This window comes from Poecilia latipinna, unplaced genomic scaffold (assembly GCF_001443285.1).
Source record: "Poecilia latipinna isolate Pla-1442-1.1 unplaced genomic scaffold, P_latipinna-1.0 Scaffold3, whole genome shotgun sequence".
NCBI classification, from domain to species: domain Eukaryota; kingdom Metazoa; phylum Chordata; class Actinopteri; order Cyprinodontiformes; family Poeciliidae; genus Poecilia; species Poecilia latipinna.
The window spans coordinates 1,190,389-1,212,877 of record NW_015112619.1 but is presented as its reverse complement, the minus strand read 5'-3'; the positions used below and the strand labels follow the sequence as shown (position 1 = coordinate 1,212,877).

The 22,489-nt window shown below is 38.6% G+C and overlaps 1 protein-coding gene and 1 long non-coding RNA gene across 5 annotated transcripts; one reads left to right on the top strand and one right to left on the bottom strand.

Moving 5' to 3' along the window:
- Positions 1 to 2,349, top strand: LOC106954951 (uncharacterized). The gene is made up of 2 exons (XR_001426471.1): positions 1 to 476; positions 2,011 to 2,349. It is a non-coding gene; the product is annotated as an uncharacterized LOC106954951 (long non-coding RNA).
- A 4,457-nt stretch (positions 2,350 to 6,806) lies between these two features.
- On the bottom strand, positions 6,807 to 17,345 carry hnf4b (hepatic nuclear factor 4, beta). Of its 4 annotated transcripts, none has more exons than XM_015049644.1 (10): positions 17,048 to 17,345; positions 15,119 to 15,290; positions 13,972 to 14,066; positions 11,752 to 11,858; positions 10,329 to 10,460; positions 10,094 to 10,181; positions 9,866 to 10,018; positions 7,988 to 8,248; positions 7,798 to 7,879; positions 6,807 to 7,631 (listed from the first exon to the last, which is right to left on the bottom strand). In XM_015049644.1, coding segments are annotated over exons 1-10 (1,179 nt in total). In that variant the 5' UTR covers positions 17,136 to 17,345; the 3' UTR covers positions 6,807 to 7,630. The 4 variants fall into 4 exon arrangements, with proteins under 4 accessions (XP_014905130.1, XP_014905046.1, XP_014905219.1 ...); XM_015049560.1 differs by having other exon boundaries at positions 6,807 to 7,615; XM_015049733.1 differs by having other exon boundaries at positions 6,807 to 7,615; positions 7,988 to 8,245.
- Between the last annotated feature and the right edge of the window lie 5,144 nt (positions 17,346 to 22,489).

The following is a 22,489-nucleotide window of genomic DNA, read 5'->3' as shown; positions in this document are numbered from 1 at the left end:
GGAACCATTTTCAACCAATCAATGCCCCCTGACCTCTATCCACCATCACTGATTGGCTATTGTCACCTGCAGGGCGTTGACAACGGAGAACTTGTGGACACCGGAATAATGCTAGTTTTAGTAGCAACTTTGTGAAACTGCAGCGATAAACCTAGAGTTAAAATGCTGAAGTGGGCAAAAATATAAGACTGCTTTCGGAATTTAGCACTTGCTGCTATCAAACTGCGCAACCTTTCTGCAGCTAATGCGCCAATTGAAAGAGCTTCTTCAGTAGCTACTCTGCCTGCCGCTCCTGTCAAGTTCGATGGCTATCCGTTCAGGACCAACACGGAATAGATGGACATCAGCAACATGGCGTCCTCTTTGACAGTTATTGGAGAAATTTGACTCAACCATGCACTGATCACAGGAAGGTGTTTTAGCTCAGGAGAGGACTAAAGTTGTGCTTTCCAGCCTACAGTCTACTCTGCATCAAGGTAAGCACCAATATTCAAACGTTGTAGAAGCAGCTTTTCATATGTGTGTGCGTATAGAGTACGTGGTTGTTGTGGAGCCTGTCTGAATGTTTGGGGAGGCTGTCATCACCTTTACTGGCTCCAATCTTCCTGTAGTTGCTGGTTGTTGGTTTGTAGATTTTGTTTTTTAAAGGTAATATTAAATTTCTTGAAATATAGTCCTGTTGTGCTTCATGCTCCATATAGCACTATTGAACGGGTTTTTGCGCGTTGTGGCGGTTTTTAAATGATTTTTGGGCTGGAAATGATGATCTGGAATTGCTGCTTGCCATATTCAGTTATTATTGCTATTAAAGTTTTATATTTTGGATCAATTTTCTCATGCTCGTTTCGGGTTTGCTTGGAAGCTCATTTTGTGTTAATTAATCTCCCTTGCTAAGTTCTCATTCTGCCACAAGTCTTCCACATCTCTGATTAGTTCATCTGGGTCATTTGTCATTTTCCACCCCTGTCTCCTCAGTATTTAAGCTCTTGGTTGTCATTGTTTCTTGCTGGATTCTTCCATTACACTGCTGAACCTCAAAGCTCTCCATATTGTTCATGATCAAATAACTCTTTATTATTATTATTTTTTTTATGTCAGTGTTGGTTTCTGCACTTTGGTCCCTCACGAACCACTTCATGGCCATCCTTTGCTATTTCTGTGTTGCCAATTCAAATTCCTAATACCCCAAGACTCCCTTTCCCATGCTTTTAATGTCATCTGCTCTCATGCTGGCACTGACTCCTCCTGCCAAGACAAATGTCAGACTGAGCATCATAGCCCAAGTGCAAGCTGGTGATGGTGGTGAGTTTGTTGTAGTAGGGCCTGGAAACTCCCTCTGAGCTTCTTCTCACACATTGGGACTGAATGGGATCTGGGAAAGGTTTGCTTCCCAGATAAGTTGAGTGTTGGTGCCCTCTTCCCTTTAAATGCTCTGGTATGTTTTGCAAAGAAAATATACTTTTAACTAGATTTATTTCCTCATTAAACAGTTTCTTTATTTGAACACAAGACCATACTTTGTCGGCCATTGTTAAACACCTAATATTATTTCTATTTTTGGCTCATACTGGCATTGTTTTTATGTGGAGACATTACATCTAGACAGCTGTGATAAATGTATATTTGCTTTTTCTATGTAATTGTGCTAAAAATGTTTTCACTCCATAGGAATGTTTCTCTTTGTGTATCTGGACTTTATTTAACATGGCCTGTTTCTCGTCAAGACGGTCCATTAATTTGTTATCATAGCATAAAACGCAAGCCAGAAATATAGTTTACCGACAATAATAGTAAAGGTTTAAAGGATAGTTGTGTTTGTAATAAAACCTATATTTAAAGCTAGGTTTAGTCTCCGCTCAAAAAGGGGAATAGCAAAACCAAACAAAAAAAAAAAAAAAAAAAAAACCCTGTCTCTCCACAAACCATAATTCATATTTTGGGAGTGGTGGCTGAAGCTTGACGTCTTAGCAAACTGTCTCAGTTACTCAGTGTGGTGTTTTCCTGTTGTAGGGAGTAACGGGAGATAAAACTGCTGACCAACAGGCTGTCCTAACAGGCCTGCTGACGCAATCCATCTTCAAGTTGACCTGAAAATGCTGCTTTAGCTGGGATGCTTTCCTGGAACCAGTGAGCTGTGTTGAGTGAGAAACAAGTCTCTAGGTGCTGTCAGTGTGAGAGTGTTGTGCACTTTTTCTCAATGGAAAGAAAGTTGTGGTGTTTTCAGATATTTGTGAGATTTCTCTTTCTTGGAAACCAGCTAAAACACAATTCCTAAATATTTTTTTTCAATGGCAAAGAATGCGATTAATATACTTTATCTATAAGCTGCAATAAATATGAAAAAGTCAATGAATTTTAAGTCTAAAGCACATTATTTATCACTGTCTGCTCCTGACAGTCTTTCTGTTGCTCCCAGCTGTGGTATCTTCCAGGACAAAGAGCGAAAGTTGCTTTGTGATGACAGCTATGGTGCTTTTGTGGGTTTTTCTGTTCCGATGTGCCCTGATGCAGACCATGTCTGTCACCTGCTTTCAGTTTCTTGCCTAGCACAGCAGTATAGCTGTAACAAGTTCAGCTTGACGGTCAGCTATTTAACATGTTTCTGCTTTTCTTTCTTTTTTTTTTTTTGCAGTGGTCCTCGAAAGCAAATATTTGAATAATAAGCATAACAGACGTCCATTAAAGACACAAGAGTCATGGATTTGTTGAAGGAGACGCATGGCTGTTTCTACAAGTTGATACAAAAGTAAACCTCTTGACCACAAACTTTTAAAATGTATTATTTATTTACTCCCTACACTTTCTTATGGATGCAGTTTCACACGCAGTCCATCTTATACCGACACAGCTGTGTCATCAGTCGTGAAACTGGTGCTTGGAGAAATGATTAAAAAGTCCAAACATGAGAGGCAGGTGATTAATGGATTCAAGAGGCTTTTATACACATAGAAGAACTGAATGTGCTGCAGAACCCAGACTGACAATAGAAAAAATTCAAAGAGCCGAAGAAACTTTTTAAAGCGGCCAAAATAACATCACTTGAGACTAGACTGAAAGACAAAGTGTATAGATGGAAAAAGAGAGAGAGGGAGCGACAACGTTATGTATACACTGTCCGGATGACGAGACCCAGGTGGAAACAACGAATACAAGAACCGAAAAGCACAGGTACTAAAATAGGAGAAAAGAAACACTGATAAAATAAAAGATGAATTGAAGTGACTAATACTCAGTACAAGAAGAACCAAGGAGAATAAACTGAACACCCAGCAGAAAAATGATTTGAACACATGCATTTCAGTCAGACGATGTGATATGGAAGACTCATGTTGACAACAAAAGCTCTGAGATGCTCCCTGTAGCTTTGAGGCTTTAGTGGAAAAAATGTCTAATTGACAAAGATTCAAGTTTGTGGAAAGTTTTTATTTTTATTTTTTTCTTCTCTCCACGCTGGAGACTAAGTGTCCAATCAGTTTACATACAAGACAGATGCTGCCCTGAGTGCAGTTTTACCATCTGCAATGCATCCTCTGGTAGATCCTACAATCTAATGCTGATGTTACAATGTTAGATGTGCTAAATATATCGAAGGGACATTTTTTAAAAATTACAGCTGAGTGTCATGGAAAAACTTGCGCTCTCTGTCAGACACATGTTCAGACTGAAGGTCAGACATGTTTGTCTTTTTTTTTTTTTTTTGAGAATTTTTAAGAATTTTTGGAAGAACTTGTTTTGTTCTTCCAAGCCTGGGTTTTCTTTTCATTTTCTTGGTGGGTGTCCAAAACACCCACCAAGATGCCAATGTAGTCGTCTGACATTGGCATCTATAAGTGTTGAAACAGGGCTGGCCGTCAAAAGTACGCTGTGCATGTTTGCTTAAGGACAGTATTATCAGAGGAAAGCCAGGTTCAACTGAAGTTGCTCTGTGTCTTTATCTTGCATCAGGCAGAAGTTTTAAGTGAGAACAAAAATGATTCAATCCTGTAAAAATTCTGCTTAGCTGTGAGACAAACTGAGACACTGCTGATGCTCCGTTCCTCTCCACAGGATCAGTCATCTTCCATGTGAGTGGTTGGTGGGGGGGTAACTTTATGCCTGTTTTCCCATCTGTTTTCCCATGGAACCCAGTCTGTAACAGGAAATTTACCATTAGCAACCAAACTGAGAAACTGTTTGACTAATTGTTATGAGGACACACTACTGTGCATTTTGGAAGATATCATTTGCCGCAGAATTGAATAATTACTAGTTAATTATTTGGCATTTGTTGCGCATCTTTGTGCTTTTCATCCTGCTTGTCTGAAATGGTAAAACTCAAAACGGTGGTCGGGTTTCAGTTTTGTCCCAGTGGAGAGTCTTTGGGTTCGTGTGCACAGGTGCTGTCCGTCCTTTCACTCTTTGCTGACACCTGTCACACAACTGCATAGCTTTCTAGTGCAGATATGTAATTATGTTGCTCTAAAACACTTTTACTGCTCATTATGTTGTTTTGATTTTGACCCGAATTCTGCACTGTGGAACTCTCAGAAGGTCACAGCAGAGAAAATCAACACACACATCTCTGCCTTGTCTCAGCAAACGCAGCCGTTTCATCATGCCCACATCACTCCTCTCTGTCTGAACTCTCTTGGTCAAACAAACCCAAGTAGGTCAGTGCAGTGGTGGGTTTATGTTAAACTCTGCAATCCAAGCACTGATTTGGAGCTCAAAGATCGCTCTGGTCAGGGTTGCCGTCTGTGAACTCCAATGTTGATGTATTTTAATCAGAGTTCCCTGCCTGTGAAAATGTCAGCTGAAGTTTACAAGTGTGTAAACTGTGGCTGCAATCATTCCTCACTATAGCCAACTGGAAAATACCCTAATATAATTATTCCACAGAGATGAGTTTACAGCTGGCATAAATCTAAACTAATTGAGTGGAGTTTGTGCTCCCGTATTCTTCCAATTTAACAGCTGCAAACGTCTGTGTTTATGCAATTGTAATCTTGTAAAGAAGAAAGTCTAAAATTATTGACCACCAGATGGGGCTGTCGCCTAAATATGACTTTCAATAGCTGGAGAAGAATGTCATGCTGACGAAAACCTTTGAGGCAAACCAGCACAGACGGAACACAAACTATTCGCAGAGTTTTTGTTGTGGTGGGGTAACGTCGAGGCGCCTTGCTGACCTTGGTGACCTAAAGATTAACTTGCATTAATCTTTTTAAATGTCAGCACTGTAACAAGTGGTCATGCTTGTTAGAGTGCATGACCACCATAACATTTTAAATAAGAAATGTGGTGCACTGTACTATAAAACTGAAATCAGGTCCTCATTGGGTGTTTTACAAGAACAACAATCTAAAAGATTTAGTCGAATCAAATTTTTTATAACAAGAAGGGAGAGGGGGAGGAGTCATCTTGTATGTTTCTTCAAAAGAAAAGCCATACTTCTTCAGATAGTTTTGCTTTAAGAGATGAATCAGCAAGCCTAACCCTCAAACGGGAACCTTGCCAGGTTGCACACACCTTGCAGTAATGCCATTTAAACCCCCCAAAAGGATGAAATGACCCAAATTGGGACGATGTTTATGTCTTCACTTTATAACTAGTTTGAACTTGTAGTGACATCTCGGTTCTTTTCTGTCTTCATTAGTTGAGTGGTACAACATTTATTTGAGAGCAAAGGACTCCACTCCTAAAATAAACATTTGGTATGTTGTTCTGCTATTAAAGTGTGCCTCGTCTTTTAAAGCTCAAACGGCTCCAGTGCCTGCTCTTTTGCATTACTGCTGAATGATCACAGATCTTATCTGGTCGTATTTTTTCTGTCACAGTGCAATTTATGTGAACTTGAAAAGGCTTTTTACTTCTAGAATAATGACTACAAACAAAAATGCTAGTGCCCTGAGCTCAAACTCTCAAATCATGTATTATGCAAACTACAGATGTTTATTCCTCTTTAAAATTGACTTTTTTTTTAGCTTTATTTTATGCTATTAAGTTATTCCCTCATCAAAAACATACCGGGAGTGTTGCTTTGATTCTTTCGTGCATATTTGACAAATTCTTGAATATCCTGTGGAAGCCATTCAAGGGTGCCTAAATGCTTGTTCTCATCATCCCATTTCCGCCTAGCTCCCACCTCACAGAGGACCCCATCCCACTCTGCTCCTCCAGACTAGCGGTAGCAGCAATTGGCAAACATCTGGTGGAGCTCCAAGTCTGTTGAGCTCATCATGCAAACTACTTCTTAGTACAGCGATCCTAAGAATGGTCATAAACAGTATTATGAAAAGCATTGTTGTGATTATGTGCTGAAGGTGGAGTGTCAGAGTGGGACTTTAACTCCTATTTATTGATTATTAATATTTTAATCTGCAGAAATGCAACCAACATCGTATTCTGTCAAGGTGAAAAAAGAACTTGGCCTAAAAGTGAAGGTTAAATTTTAAACAGCCAACCTTTACCCAAAGTTATATCATGACTTTTTGAAAAACTAAAGCTGGGGCTTTCTGAGCTTCTCATCAGAACGAGAATCTCAGTTACATGAGAGTCGCTGCTCCTCTCGTCTCCGAGGAGTCAACTGAGGCTGTCCGGCTTCAGGACGTCTCATGGGTTTCTTCCTTTGGAGGTTGTCCAGGCACAGCACCCCACTGGGATGGGGTGTAGAACTTGCTGAAGGGACACCATATTTATCCACTGTGGCCTTGGAGCTTCAAGTTGATCGAGAATGAGCCTGAAAGTAGGCCTAGGGTAGAAGTGCATCCTGTTTTCTCTCTTTGAAAGTGTTACCTCTTTGAAACAATGCAGAAGACAATGGATGAATAAATAGATGGATTTTATTCAGGGGTTAGGTCTGCCATGTACATTATTTCTATTATGTTTTAATTGCCATTAATTTCACACATGGGTACTAGGCTGGGCTTACTCTTAATATTTGACCACAGAACATTAGACTCTTTTGCTAGCATTTTTGTCTGAAGACTCAGAATTTGGTAAAAAAAACAACAACAAAAAAACCAAAACATAAATTCTCAATTTCTGGACCAAGAGAAATATCTTTTGATATAGAGAAGTTGTGTTGTCAGTTTTGTGTGTATAAAGACGCAGCTAAGGAAGATTAAAAGTAAACTATTTCTTTCCTGGTGTTAATTTATAAAATCAGTCTTTTGAAAATGTCAAATAATAGCATTGTAGTGCCCTCTGCTGGACAACACTGTTCAGTTCAGTGCTCCAATATCAGAAATCAGTTTTCCACTTTTTTTTGTTCTAATTGATATTCTAAATATTATCAGTTCAGTTGTTTGATTCATGCCTGTATTTGAAACTTCACTTTTAAAATTTATATATGTATTTAAAAACATTAGTTAAATAACTGCCAGCAACTTGTTTATTTCTGGGTGTTTTTTTGTTTGTTTTCATTATTGAGTTTGTGGTTGAGTCTCTATATGCCTGCTTGTGATCCTCTGAAGACCTGGTAGGACTCCACTCGTCCTTCAGCTGAATTGTTGCTCCTTTAGGTGTTTACTTGTAGAGGACATGGACCTCTGGTTCAATGTGGGCGCATTGGCAGCCTCTCCATGTCTGTACACCTCAGTGCCAGTCTGTGTGGGCAGCAGGACGACTGCAAGACCTGACAGAAAAATCATCTATCATTGCTTTTAGTGTGGACTTCAGTGTTGAGTAACCATAAAATATAGAGAAAGGCATATTTGTGTTACGTTGATATTTAAACATTGAATTTTACTAGACTATTGGCCAAAATAAAATCATCTGGTGAAATATTGTTTCCATTTAATTGCTATAATTACTTACTAGTGGAAGCATGGGAGCTCAGAGGTGAAGGTGGCAGGAGAAGGTCGGAGGTCATTCTGACGCTCACAGTTCAGGATACTGCCTAAAAGATGTAGGAAACATTCGTAACAAATCCAACTATAAATGAAGACCACCATTCATTTAAGTTATTTCAATATTGATTTTGTAATTGCAGTGCAGCGTTTCCTACCGGCACACTGCCCTTGGGTCGTTGCCGTTCCCTCTCCAAGCAGCATCTCTTGCAGCAGGCTGTCCAGTCTGGCTTCGCCGAGCAGCTTTGCCAAATGGAGCGTTTCCACCATCTGCCAGGAAATGCTCTGCAGAGCAGGAAGAATCAGCAGAAGTTCTCCTAACCTTCCTCTCTGATCACACGTCGCTTCCTCCAGTAGAACGTGGGCCTGGAGACGCAAATATCGGATCAGCTGAGGGTGCTCCAGGCCTGGACAGTCTGCTGGAGAAAATGCAAGGAAAGTTAAACTTAGATGCAATTAGAGACTCAAGCAAAAAAGGAAAAATGATTTTCATAAAACTACTTTAAAAGCTGAACTTGCTACGGGTCACACAAACATGTAATTTGAGAATTTCAACTTTTTCTACAGGTCTTCTTAAAATGTCAGACCAGTCAAAATAGCATCTTGATCCAGCTGATTCCATCAAATCTCCAAGTGTTAAAATTATCTTATTGCCTTGACTAATTGAGAATATCAGAAAGTTTTGAATTAATCCACAATTGTCTTGGTTGCAATTTTATTTTTGTCAGCTCTTGAGTGTAAGATTTTATTCAGTAGAAAGTGATAACAGACCCAGTTTGAACTGTACTAAGATACTTAAGACCAACCAAGAAACAAGCGATCTCTTAAAAGACGATGAAACAATCTTAATGGAGCAGGAATTTGATAGAGCGGTTTTTATTTGCTTTTTATTAAAATGTCATGCCCGATTTTTAACACCTTCCCAATAATCAACATAAGAACGTTGGAATTTCAGCAATCGCTCCTGTTGCATTTGCTGACCATCTTTTGCATGTTTCCACTGGTATTTTGATGAATTAGTCTTGTTGATGATCTCCAAGGTTTTGAAGCTTCTTCACACTGAGTTTGAACTCCCTCCATAGATTCTCTACCTAGGTTTTTGTCAGGACTCCTGTATCACCGAAATGATAATGTTACGTCCATTCAGAAGAAACCTGTTGGTGAAATTAAACCTAAAATCTAAACAATCGAATATAAGCCTAAATCTGCCAGAGCTATGACTGGTTAGTCAGACTTTCCAGAGACCGATACAGATCGTAATTCAAGTAATATTATTGTTTCATTATCTGGTCGTTAAAACTTCCCCTTTTGGTATCAATTTATGGAGTAGAATTAATGTTATCTGTGTTAGATGTTTGTGTATTTCATTGACTGTTTTAGTGGTGGATAGATCTCACCTTTTTTATGAGTCACTATTTCCTGCTAAATGTTCTAATTATCTCTAAAGTGTTCATAGTACATAAATAAATCCAAATCCTGAGGAATACACAAAAGTGTCCTTTGCTTTGATATAAATGGCAAATATTGTTCAAGAGAAAGATCAAAACTATCTCCAGGTGCAAATCAGTGGAATATATTTTATATTTGTAAGCAATCTGAAAGGATTTTCCAAATGCTTATCAGTAAATCCACCCATACAGTTTAGCGTTATCCTGCTGTGTGGTTTATGAATTAAGGAATGATATGTTTAAATCATTGTCACAGACTGACTTTGTTGAACAAAGAGAAATCATTGTGGCAGTTCGTTTGTCGTTCTTTGGGTCTTCGCTCTACTTCTACTCCAGGGACCTCAGATCAGCATGTCATTAATCTCAGCAGGCGGCCAAATCTGCCTGAAAGTCAAGAACTTCAACATATCCAAATGTTTTACTCCTAAAATCCAGTTTAGCCACACCACTCAGAAGGATATCCGGGGGTGGAGAGGATGGCAAGAATATAAATAGACCTAAACTGAAAATGAATTCTGTTCTTGTGATGCCACAGAAAGTTTTGTTAGATAAATTATAACGCACAGATTTAGAGAGGTGTGGGCTGACCTGGGGCAAAGAAAACTATGGCTCTGAGGCAAGCAAACTCTTTGTCTGTAATGTCCAGTTCCCTGAGAGGCTTGACGAGCTCCTCCTGGATTCTGGTAGCCACTCTGGACACTTCCAACTCCGCTCCTCTCAGGGGGATCACAAAGTCGTTGCCTGATCAAGAAAGAAAACATTCATAATCGGAACAATTTCTGCAGAAATGGATGGTGTTCAAACTGCTTATTTTACCTAAAAGAATGACGTCATTATAGGGTAGCGAACGTCTTGCTGCCCCCAGAATCAGATGTTCAGCAGAATGGGTTCGCAGAAGGGTCACCTACAAACGGACATGGATGTCTGTTTCATATTTTAAATGGAAGCTGCTGCAACAAACAATCATTCGTTGTTTATTGATTCTGCTTCGTATATATGTAGAGCATCTTTTAGTGTCAAAGCACTTTGCATAAATGAAAGCTCCTCTCACCCTGTCATCTATGTGAAGGCTGCAAAACTCTGGGATATGTTTGGCCCATTCCACCAGCAGGAGGAGCTGTTGCTTCATTGATTCAAACACGTCTCCCACACGGGCTGTTTTCTTGGCGCTGATCTCACGACTCTGAGGTGAGAACAGAACGAAAAGCAACCCTGAATAATGCACCGGTGGTCAAGGGGTCCAACAGTTATGCAGGTAAATCAGTTTTCTTTTAAGTGTAATTTTATTTCGATCTTTTCAAAACTGGGTTTTAAACGGCAGCATCAAAATCTACTTTCTTGCTTAGGTAGAAAATACAAACGGACTCCAGCTGATGCCAACTTCCTTTAAACTTTTTCTCATCAAAAACACGGCAAAATCCGCATAGTTTTTCCAATTGAACACGTTGTACAATACAATCTTGTAAATTGCCAACTAATGCCTAACAAATTGTTCTTATTAAATTAAATCAATTTAAATTTAATTAATGTTTGCTTGATTCAGTGCCATTTATTTCCACCCGTTCCCTATTTGGATTGAGTGGAGCGTTGATTTAATTGGTTTGAGTAGGAGAACTGTGAAGGCAGGAGATTTAAGGATATAAAAATTGTCAAATGCAGGCTTTACCTTTGGGACTAGCTACCATTTGTAAGTGCTTCAATTCCAAGGGTAAATATGAATTTAGAGTAACCTACATTGCAAGTTATCTAATTAAAATGAGCTTTTATTGAGTTGATAGAAATATTTCAGTAATTTCATTTTTTTTGTTCTGTCAGTTGGCAAACAACCCTGCAGCAGAATCAGTTTAACCTGATCTAAGTGGGAAGAAGTTTGACCTTGAGCTGACTGGTGTTTCTCTTAGCATGTGATGCTACAGTGGCATCTTCCTACAGTAACCCAGGGCAGACAGACAGAAAACAAAGGTCGTCTTTCACAATTTCCTCGGCAGCCACACCATACACACATACATCAATAATAATAATAATAAAGGAAAGTACTCGCTTTTTATATAGGTTTTTGTTAAAAATGTTGCATTCCTCAAATTTAAGAAAACTGCTTCTCTTTTTCAAAATCAACTCTAAGGGCTTCTAGTTGTTTTTTTTCTTCCTGTGCATTCCTTTTGAATGTTAAAAACGCATATCTGGTTGTTATTACGTACTTGAAGGCAAAAGACCTCAATGCCAGACCTCTTGGTACATCAAATGGGCCATGATTAGAAGAGGTCCCTGTGCAATTTTGTCCTTTAGTTCAATTAGGAGTAACTAAATCCAACCCAAGGAGAGTCTGTCTAAAATGTAATCCAAGATTTTTTTTTTTTCATCTCTGACCTTCACCTAAGTTATTCTCAGTAACAGAAAGGGATCATTTAGCAGTCACGAATAGGGAAGTATCAGTATTCATCACAGATAATCTGAGATCCTAAGCAGTGTGTTACCTGTTGCACGCTGTTCTCTGCCTGCAGCAACACGTTGATGGACAGAGTTCCTACCGGTTGTCCCTTGGCTCTGTGGGGGTTGATGCAGTCTCTCTCATTCTGAACAGCTGGATACCAAAACAAGGAGAGTTTCTTAAGAAAAGTTCATTAGTTCCTTCATATATAGCCTCTGTCTTCTACACCCTGTAAAAGAAGCTTCTTTATTGAACTTTGTCTATCCTCAGGTTTCACTGAGATGCTGTTGATTTTGGGTAACAACTTAAACCACAAAAGTGAAGTTCTTCCTTTTATAAAACTACTCATGAAGTACTGATTTTTTTCCCCTTCTTCTAGCAGTTCATATCTACACTGTTATGTATTGTTACAGCCTGTCAGGTTTGTGTGAGACAGCTGTCTATCTTGTCATTATTTTGAACAAAATGGGTATTACTACTGTGTGTGAACTCAGCCAGCTGCATGACTTGCAGCAAGAAGGTCATGGGTTCAAATCCAGACCTGCAGTCAAGTCTGCATGTTCTCCCAGTGCAGTACTCTGGCTTTTCCTCAGTTCAGAAATATGCATGTTGGGCTAACTTCTCTATATTAGGATTAGTGACTGTGGGTGTGCATTGTCGTTTGTAGTGTGTTTTTATTTTTGCTCTGAAATGAACTGGCAGCATGTCCTCTACCTCTCACCCAATAACCACTAACGATGGACACCATCCCAACCCTGCCATTGTAAGCCGGTGTAAACAATGATGAATAGGCAGTAGCTATTCACTTCCAGAAAGTTGATGGAAATTTATAACTGCAATATCACCCAGTTGCCATTTTCATGTAGTGATAATGAACAGAGAAGACTGGAATAATGTCGAGAGAAAGGCAAAACGTCTGATTTGTTCAGCCTACGTCATTTACTCATTGTCCTTTCTGTGTGTGACTCAAAAATACATGAAGTCTGAATCAAAACCCAAAATCAAAAGTGGGTTGTGACTGTAAAACCTAAAAGGCTCTGCTCAACGCGTCTTTATGCACTTCATTCAAAGAGGTGAATCTCTCCTGCTTTTCAGTTTGTCGATCATTGGGACACATTCACTGGACTCGAGTGATTTCTAGACTCTTGGGATCAATTGGCCAGACTTCTGTTGAATTAGATCAGTCACTTTAAAGATGGTGAATGTACATGCAATTACTTAGTTTTTGTTTTATTATTTTGTAGAATTAGATTTCACTTTGACGTCTTGTCAAAGGTCAATTTTGCTGATCACAATTGATTTGTAAAGGGAGTAAAACACCTAAGGGGGTGAATACTTTTTGTAGAAACTGTAGTAGCGGATAGTGTTTGAATCACTGTCTGATGTATAATTGTCTTAAACATGTCGTCTTCAACAGCTAATTACATAAGCTTCTGACAATGAAATTAGAGCATCGTCTGCTGCTCTCAAAGCAATATCATATTTCTTGATTAATTTTATGTACGGCTCATTATGAACAGCACTCAGACTGATTTCAGTAAGCCTACAAAGTCAAACGCACGACGCCGCCGCACAGTAATCATTCATCAGAAGCTTAGAAAACACATTAATCAAGATACATGTGAAAGTAAATGAGCTGTTGGCCACCTTTTGAGCTTTACTGACATTTTCTATTTAATTCTAAAGGATTTTTTGTGGGTCAGCAGTTAAGTCCAGATTTTGAGCAAACGGTTACAACATGCTCAGAGGTCAAGTATGAAACTCCAGCATGGTGGAGACTTGTGCATTGCTTCACCACGGCTGTGCTTCAAGCTCAACTCAGAAGTGATGTTGCAGCATGTTATGGAAATCAGGCAAATTAGTGAAGTACAGATTTAAATTTTTTGCCTCTGGCCTTCACTTCAGAGTGTTGGGAGAAACATTATTCCAGGAAAATGCGAACCAAATATTAGTCCATGCTAAGGAATTTTAATTATTCATGTGTGGAGAATAGACCCTTTCTCTCTGCATATGCGTCAGTCAGTGAAAGATGAGGCTAATGACATGCATTGCACACAAGCACACTTAGAAAAATGAACAATAACATGTTAAAGATCAAAACGTTTTCCTTTTGTTCAGTTGAAACAAGTCTTAATTGATTTAAACACACACATTTAGACAAGGGAGTTATAATAGGAAACAATTATGCAAGCTTTTGTGGTTTAATTAAAATGTGCTGTCTGAATACTGAAGGCAGTTTGTCTATTTTTTCAAAAGAGGCTCTGACCTTCCTTTCTCATTCCAGCCTTGAAACATTTCTGCAGTCTGCAGTAACGACACTGGTTCCTTTTGTCTTTGTCCACAACACATTGCCGGTTGAACCTGAAAATGTGCACCATGTTGAAGCATGCGTACATATTTACAGTTGCTACAAGTGAAGACAACATCATTCTGACTTGTACTGTAATTACAATTCAGCTAATTTATATAGAGCAGATTCATTTTACAAGACACTTTATAATTTAATCAAGGTAACGATGGTGGCATCAATTGGGGTAAAAAAAACAAAAACAAAGTTTGATTTAAGGAAATCACACAGTTTTTATTGAGCTGCTAACTTCCAATACTTTCCACTTTCCACAACAGACAGAAATGTTAATTATTTTACTGTATATAAATATTGTGACAAGTGAAAGAGAAAAACTTCACTTTAGCAGGAAGAAACATCCAACAGATCCCGGCTCAGTGTGAGCGCCCTTCAGCTTTATGCTCAGCTGACTTTGTGCTGTACTACAGGTAGATTCACAAAGGAAAACAGTAACTGTTTCTAAATGATGACCATATCAACTACACTGGAAAGATATAAAAGGGTTAACATTTCACTAAATCATATATAATACGTTGAGATGAAATCTATTTTTGTATTTTTGAGCTACGCAAATAAACCCTTTTTTCGTCTGTGTGTGTGAACACGTGTACATATATTTACATGTATGTACACATATGGATGGGTCAAACATTGTGTCTCCCATTTCTCAAAGTCTTATATAAAAGGAGCTTTGATCATGGAGAGTATGAGTTTATTTGGTTTTATGGGTTTATATTCTCAATTATTCACAATTTCTCCAGGGTTCACATATGCCTCTGTTCTTTCAGGGCTACTTATGTAATCAGCTCCATTGAAAATATAGAGATCGCTTGACACTTTAGGTTTTACTTTGAAAGTCTGCAACACTGACTCCAGTGACATCAGCTTTGACACTTTATTAAACTTAACTAGTTTCCTCCTGGAGCCACTAAAGCCTTTATGAAACTTTTATAGCATATGAAGCGGGGCTCCCCGGCACCTCTAATCAGAGTTTAACATCGTTTCATATTGGGATATTCAGGCTTTTCTGTGCCAAAGCAAACATTTTGGTATGATGAAACTTAACCTGCAGTTGTATGTTTGGTTGCTCCGAATGCTCCTCCTGAAGAATCCCTTGCAGCCATCACAGCTGGACGCGCCGTAGTGTTTACCCGTGGCTCTGTCTGCACATATGAAGCAACGACTCCCACCACCATAGGTCTGGGAAGCCGACGACTTGGATACTCGCTCTGGTGCATCTGCAGATTGTAAGATGGAAGAGATAAACAATCCCAGGCTAATGATTGAGCTACTTGTCGTAAACACACCTAAGGGAGAAAAACAACTTTGCTCCAGAGGCATTTCTGTCACGACCTCCTGAGAACATCAGCTGTGTTAAAATCAAACGGACTCCAGGATGGAGATTATATCTCTTGATCCCTCTCATCAATTAGGGCACATTAAATCTAATCTCCCCTCTGTGGAAACCAACACCTGTATGCAGGGGTACGGCTTCAGAACGCCAGAATCATCTGGCCGTCGTTTTATCGTCCAGTTTGGTCGAGTGCGACGATATTAAAAGCAGGGTTATACAGTCTGAAGACTTATCACTGCTTTGAGTGTGAATGCCAAGGGCCCTCTGAGGAGCTCTGCCAGTTATTACTCAGGAGGAGAAGGAAACTCCCCATTTAATTAAAACAGCTAGAGGTCAATGTGAAGCAAAGTCCAGCACTCTCCTTTGGCTAATTTTTACTACGGGCAGGCGGGCCTCCCTTCCATGTTGCTCTAAAGCGCCCGCTGCCAGTGTTTGACTGCTGCTGTGGAGACTGTACAGACCCCAGGCAATAATGTCTGCAAATTGCACACTTCGTTTAAGCAGATGAGGCAGCTGGGGATTACGATTTAACAAGGAAAAGGCTTTCTGTGGTCAAAGATCAGTTAGATTGAATTAAGAGATTAGAATACGTTCGCCTCGCAGTTATATGGATTTGAGGAGCAGCCTGGTGATAAAAGCGCTCCACTTAAGACAGAAGAGAAAGAGGCAGATTCGCCTCCGCAGAGGCTTAATTGGAAGAAGGATTTTCAGATCATTGAAGATTTATAAAATGTAAACTAATATTGACTTGAAATGATGTGTTGATGTATTTTGCCTCGCAAAAAGATTCATAGACCTGAAACTTTTTGCCACGTCTCTCAAACACAAACTTAGTTATTATTATTGCTCATACATGCAAGAATGCAGCAGTGAAGAAAACAACACGTCACACTGTGAACGCACCATCCCCACCGTGAAACATGGCGATGGTCCACTTGCGGAAATACTATTCAGCAGCAGGACAGAGAAACGGCTTTGAGATGCGAGGGCGATTACACGTGGCAATAGTCGAAGAGAACCTGTTAAATGTTTGATAAATGCTTTAAACATACATCCAAAGCTTCAGCGGGATAGACTGAGTCAAAGACCAGACACAAAATTCAAAAGGAGAATATCTGAAAAGATTTGAAAGTTAACGTCTCGGTCATCTATTTTGCAAAGGTCTTATTGGCGAAAATGTGCATTTTCTAGTTGTGCAAAGCTGGTGCAGTCCTTCCTACAGACAGTTTCATGTGTTCTTGCATCAAAGTACAGATGAAACTGTTTTGACTCAGGAGTCTTAAATCTGAATGCATCCCACACCTGCAACAATTTTTTTTGAGCAACGTATTCTTTTTGCCTCAAATTTGTAATCGTAAATTACATTACATTGGTCCGTCATACAAATTTCTGACAAAATGCATTGTTTGTGGCTGTAATATGAGGAAAATTTGAAAAGAAGTTAAAATATTTTGTCAACTGATTTGTAAGAAGACTGCAAGAGCACAAACTAGGTTTGACCTGTGAGTAGAAATGTTCTAAGGCTCGATTGTCTACTGCGGCGAAGAAGATTGATAGTAAACATGGTTGTGTGTAGAAAGTCCAAGTGAGAAAACTCAGAAAGCTTACACATTTGTTTAGATAAAAACAGAACGATCATACCTGTTGCACTTCCTGGTAGTGGAAACAGCAGGAAACTGTCAAAGTCTTCAGTGGCTGCTGCAAGAATGATTGTCCCAGGAAGCTTCATGGTTCAGATGGTTTGATGGGTTTTCAAGCCTGATCTGCAAAACTCGACCGGTGTCAGTGAGGTTTTTCACTCAGTTCAGTGGCTCTTTCTCACAGGCCTTAATGATCAGTTCAGGCTCTTTCCTTTATTTATTTATTTTTTAATCTTCTGAGGGAGCATCTAGTCCTGTAGTGCGACTCCAAATGTTCTTTTGGTGAGTTGAGAAGCTTCCTCTGCGATGTCCCACTTTCATTGACCTTAGTGCTGAAATTCGGTCCACTGTTTGTTTACTCTTTTCACATCAGTTACACAAATAAAGGGGAAAGTTCGGCGACAGATAAGAGTTTCCGTGAGGACAACGAGCAGATAAACATGTGTGACAAAGACTTGTCGGTGGTATGAAACAACTCGACGATACTTGGTCTTTTTGTTGTTGTTTTTTTATTGTAGAGATTTTAAAACGTCAATAAAGTCAAACAAGCATCCAAAGGTTGCCTGCTGGGATGTTTTCTTTTATTGAATTTTAGCTGAAAATCTTACTGGGATTCTCTTAGCTTGAGTAATCAATATCACACTCAGGAGTTTTTTTTTTTTTTTTTGCACAAACAAATACGGCATTACACTGTTGAGAAGAGCGTTTGTGATGTCTGATTAACCTTTTTGTTTTATCTCTGAGGAATGACAAAATGCCTCCTTGCAGGGGGTGCGTGTGACATTTGTTCAAAGTGGATAGCTTTCTCTTTTTCTTTTTCTTCCACTGATAAAGGTGTTTTAGCTCCATGATGGTGAAAAGCTTTTGTTAATCTTGACTCATAAGCATATCTTTGCCAGAAGTCTCTGGCTGCAGTGATTCAAGTAACTCGTCTTTTTTTCCTGAAATTTGAGATGCATTATTACGGCTACAAAAAATACATTAAATTACAGGCCAAGACAAATGTATATAAAGCAGTTGTAGTTATTTTTTCTGTGATGGGAGGGATCTGTATGGCATTTAAAAACTGGCTATAAAAACAACTTTTTAATTGCATGAATACAGTTGAGTAATTTTCATTCAGCTTCAGCAAGGAATTAACAAATTTTAACATTCATTTAAAAAGCTCCGCGTAATCCCAAATGCAGCATCAATAAAGATATCATCTATGTAACGAAAAGCAAATAAAAACAAGAAAATTTAACAGACGGATCTCTTTTTTTATTTAATTTTTAAAAAAAAATTTTCCTCACAAATTATAACAAATTATACGTCACTCCACATATGAGCTTCCCAAGTGATGAAATCCATCATACTTTAGTATAATAGGATTTCCTGGGTGAGTGGTACTCCTTCCTTCAATGTCATGCTAGGCCGCAGGTCAGACCTCCCCTGGCAGTGGCTCAGGCAGTCGAGCTTTATTTAGGTGATTGATAGATCGTAAAAGCCACCAAGTCATAAGAGCGCTGCAAAATGGGAGCCTCTGGTCGGTGAGGTTCTATCAACGAAGAAATAAAGTGACCCATGAATACTGATTGTCTGGCTTTTAGCATCCAAAACACACCAGACTGAAGATGTGTGTTATATTGTGGTATCTGCAGTCTTGAGTTTAAAACATAGATATTTTCAGATCCTGCAGACTGAATGTTTAAGTTGTTTTTAACTCGGTTCAACACTCATCACTTAAAACAAAAAGTGCTCTGTTTCACGCAGTTTCTAATTTATTAGAATTTCCTAATTTCCCTAAAAGCAAGAAATGAGTCTAAGTTTGTCCGCTAGGGGGAGACAGAGTACACTCTATGCATCCAAATTTGACTGTGTTTTACAACTATTTTTATTTGATCTGAAGAATTTAGGGTTTAATGTCTCTGCACACAGCTAAGGTAAAATTATTTATACCCACGGTTGATTGAGATTTGACTCCTCTTTTGATTTGATCAACATGTTTCTCCAGACAGGAAGTAATGTTTTAAATCTGCCCAAGTTTCCTGTCTTGTACTTATTGACAGTGATTGGAAGCTTCTCTGAGCAATTATAAAACAACTGAACATCAACAGTGTGTTCATCCTTTTCAAAAGAAAGTAAAACAGAGAAAAATGAAATTGTTTTATTTCCAAAGAGGCGGATTACATATATAAATGATGCACAAACGTAATCAAAATAACGTAATCCGAAGAAATGGCGGATTAAAATTGACTAACCTGTATAGAAATCAAAAGTCATTAGAAGAAAAACTTTACGGTAAAATGAGACAAAAACTCTCATCAGCATTCATAAAAATCTGCTGGGTCTATTGAGGTGATAAATGAAGACGCAGGAAAATCCACCAATTTTATTCCAACTTCCCAACGTTTTTATATAAAAGAAAACGAACAAAAACCTTTCAGAGAAGACATTTTGATGTCCTGACCTCTGTCCTTTTAGAAAGCATATTTACCATCACTACTGTTGATTCCTTGCCAGAAGATCCACAATTTGGTCAATTATGCAAACAAACTGTGATCAAATGTCCAAGCAGAATTTTGCAAACAGGCTGCATAACGTCTAAGTTCATGGTGCAACCTGTCCAAGGACATTAAAACTGGATGGGTGTTTTTGACTTTGTCAGTACATTGTCGATCCTTTTCACGTTGATGTCAACAAATCCAGAATAAATACAAAAGCGTTTTCCTTCATAAGCACTTATTACATTGTTATACATTTAACTCATTTAACTTGGAAAATTTGAAAGTGTCTTTTCCAGATTGACCCACACAGACTGTAAGAGGCAGACATAAATTTTGTCCTTGTTACTCTGTGACTTGGATTTTACATTGATGCTAAGAGTTCAAGGCTCTCAGCCAAAAAGATAGAACATCAAAGTTGGGCAGAAGACGGGAACAAAACATGCATTAATGAGGAAACAGAACAGGGTAACGTTATGAAAATGTTGCAATAGATGGCAAATTGATGTAAGAAAGGATCCAAAATGCATAAGGCATCATTGATTCCTTGCAAAGAGCCAAAATACCCAATTACCCACACATGCACACACAAGTCCTTGGACTGTAAGAGGAAACTAATAGGGGAAACAAAAAAGAAAAAAAAAAAAGAAAGAGCCCACATGTTAACTTTACGCAAATAAAGTTTTGGCTAAAATTGAAACAATGCCTCTTAGCTGTAAGGTGACAAACACACCCACAAATTCAAGATAAGCAACTGGTTAAGGGAAAAGACAAATTGGAGGAAAGTGATTAATTAAAAGAAAAACTGAACTAGACACAAAGAAACTACAAACCAAGAGGAAAAGAATGAACTAATCTAAGGGAAATGATACCAAATGCACAAAGACCAGAAATGTAAAAATATAAAACTGTATGACAATAACTAGAGATAATTATAATCAATAGAAACAAAAAGAAACCAAAACAAACATGGTGATCATAACTGATGAGGATTTTAAAGTCTTTGTGGAGTGTTTGAAATTTACCTGATCTTTAGATGGTCTGACTTCGCTGGGCTGTCCACGCTTTTGCAAAGATTCGTAACTGTCTTCAATAGTCCACAAATAAATTATCTTCCCATCTGTAAAAAGAGGGACTTAATTTTTTTGTGAACAGGTCTATAATCCTCTCTGAAGACATTACTATTGTTTTTTGTTCTTTCTGGCATTGTGCTATCGCTACATGCTACAGCAAAGGAAAATTCCCCAACTGCTTTAAAATTACCAGGCTCATTTGATGACGATACAAACTTTGTTTAATTATCAGCACCAAGTTGCTACTTTTCATTTTTGAATCATGTTAACATCAAGGGAGTATTGCCTTTTCATGGTCATTTGATGACGACACTGTAGGATCTATTGACACTTACCATTAGACTGAAAAACATGCGAGAATCTGGAAAAGCCCAAATCTTTTGAAGCATAAATGAACAAGAACCTGACAGGCTCTTCTTTAGCTTTACATTAACTACGCGCGCCAACATCCACCACACCACAATATCATATTTTTCTTTCTGCTCATTCTGAGTGATTAGGGTTACTTACAAAAGATATAGTTCATGCATTTGTTTTTCATTTTAAACATCTGCAATTCTAGTTGCATAAAGTTTTACTTGAACACATTAAACTGTCTCTAGCTGGAGATATATGTGGAGCTTGCATGGAAAACGTAAGATGTTGTATATCAAATGTCTGCTGAGGTGATTCCTGGGAACTATAAGCTATATTTTGGACTCTTTAGTCAAGTTGGATGACACATTAACTGAATGCATACTCGATCATTAAAATATTAAACATCTTTTTTAGTCTGTATAGCAACAGGTCAGAAACACCTGGGATTTTGATCCGGTCAGTTAGACAGGAGCAGAAGTTGTGATTGGTCAGTATCGGCTGTTATGGCGGTAATGAAATAACCAACAATTGCACTATAGGGACAACAATGAAATGGTAATCAAGACAGTAATTTAGTGGGTTTGAGTTCCGGATCCGTCCTGGTGCACGACAACGCCCAGGCTCATGTCATGAATGTATGCAGGTAGTTCCTGGAGAAAGAAAGCATTGATACCATTGACTGATCCTGCTGTGATTACATTTCGGTTACTTGCCTACTGCATGCATTTTCACTTTGGTTTGTGGTTTGGAAAGTGGAGTAGTTTACTTCACCAACTTCAAAAATCTTGTTTCCTGTCAGAATCCCGTCTGCCAAAGTTGCCACAACATATTTTTTTATTAAACCTGCAGTCTACTCACTTACTGTGACCGAAAGGAAGGAAGGAAGTTCACCATTTCCCTGTCCTCTTTAATTGTGATAAGGTAGACACATAATTCATTAATGTTTTAATTGAATGAAGTGATGAGGGGAGACATGGGTGTGTAATTAATTTTAATTAATTGTAATTATTACTGACTGTAATTAATCAATGCGTTTTGCTGAAACATTTTTTTTCTGCAGATTTGGGAGTGTCTTTCACATTAATTAAACGTCTTGTGTTGCCTAATCACCAATGACCAGTTTTAAGTTTGAGGCACTAAAAACTTGCCTCAAACTAAATTCATTTGTACATCTGATTCAGTGTACATCTAAGTAAGGACCTGTATGAAATTAATTGGGGTTCAGACTGTTTTTTTTTTTTTTTTTTTTTTTTTTTGTCTTTTTTCCCAAAATGTTCCTGTTTTTTGCCAAATGGAGGAGATTCCCGCCATCAGGATCCACCTGTAACAGCTAAGGAATGCAAATATTTAGCAAATATTTGCAATAGTTCTGGACTTAGCTGTACATACGTCTTACGGTTCCAGTTATGCCAGCGCTTAGGTCTACTGTTGGGCAGTGGTAACAGTAGACCAGTCAGTTAAAGCATACATTTTGGTGTCCGTCGTCCTTGCTCATCCCACAGTGGTCATATCGCTCATGGTGAACACATC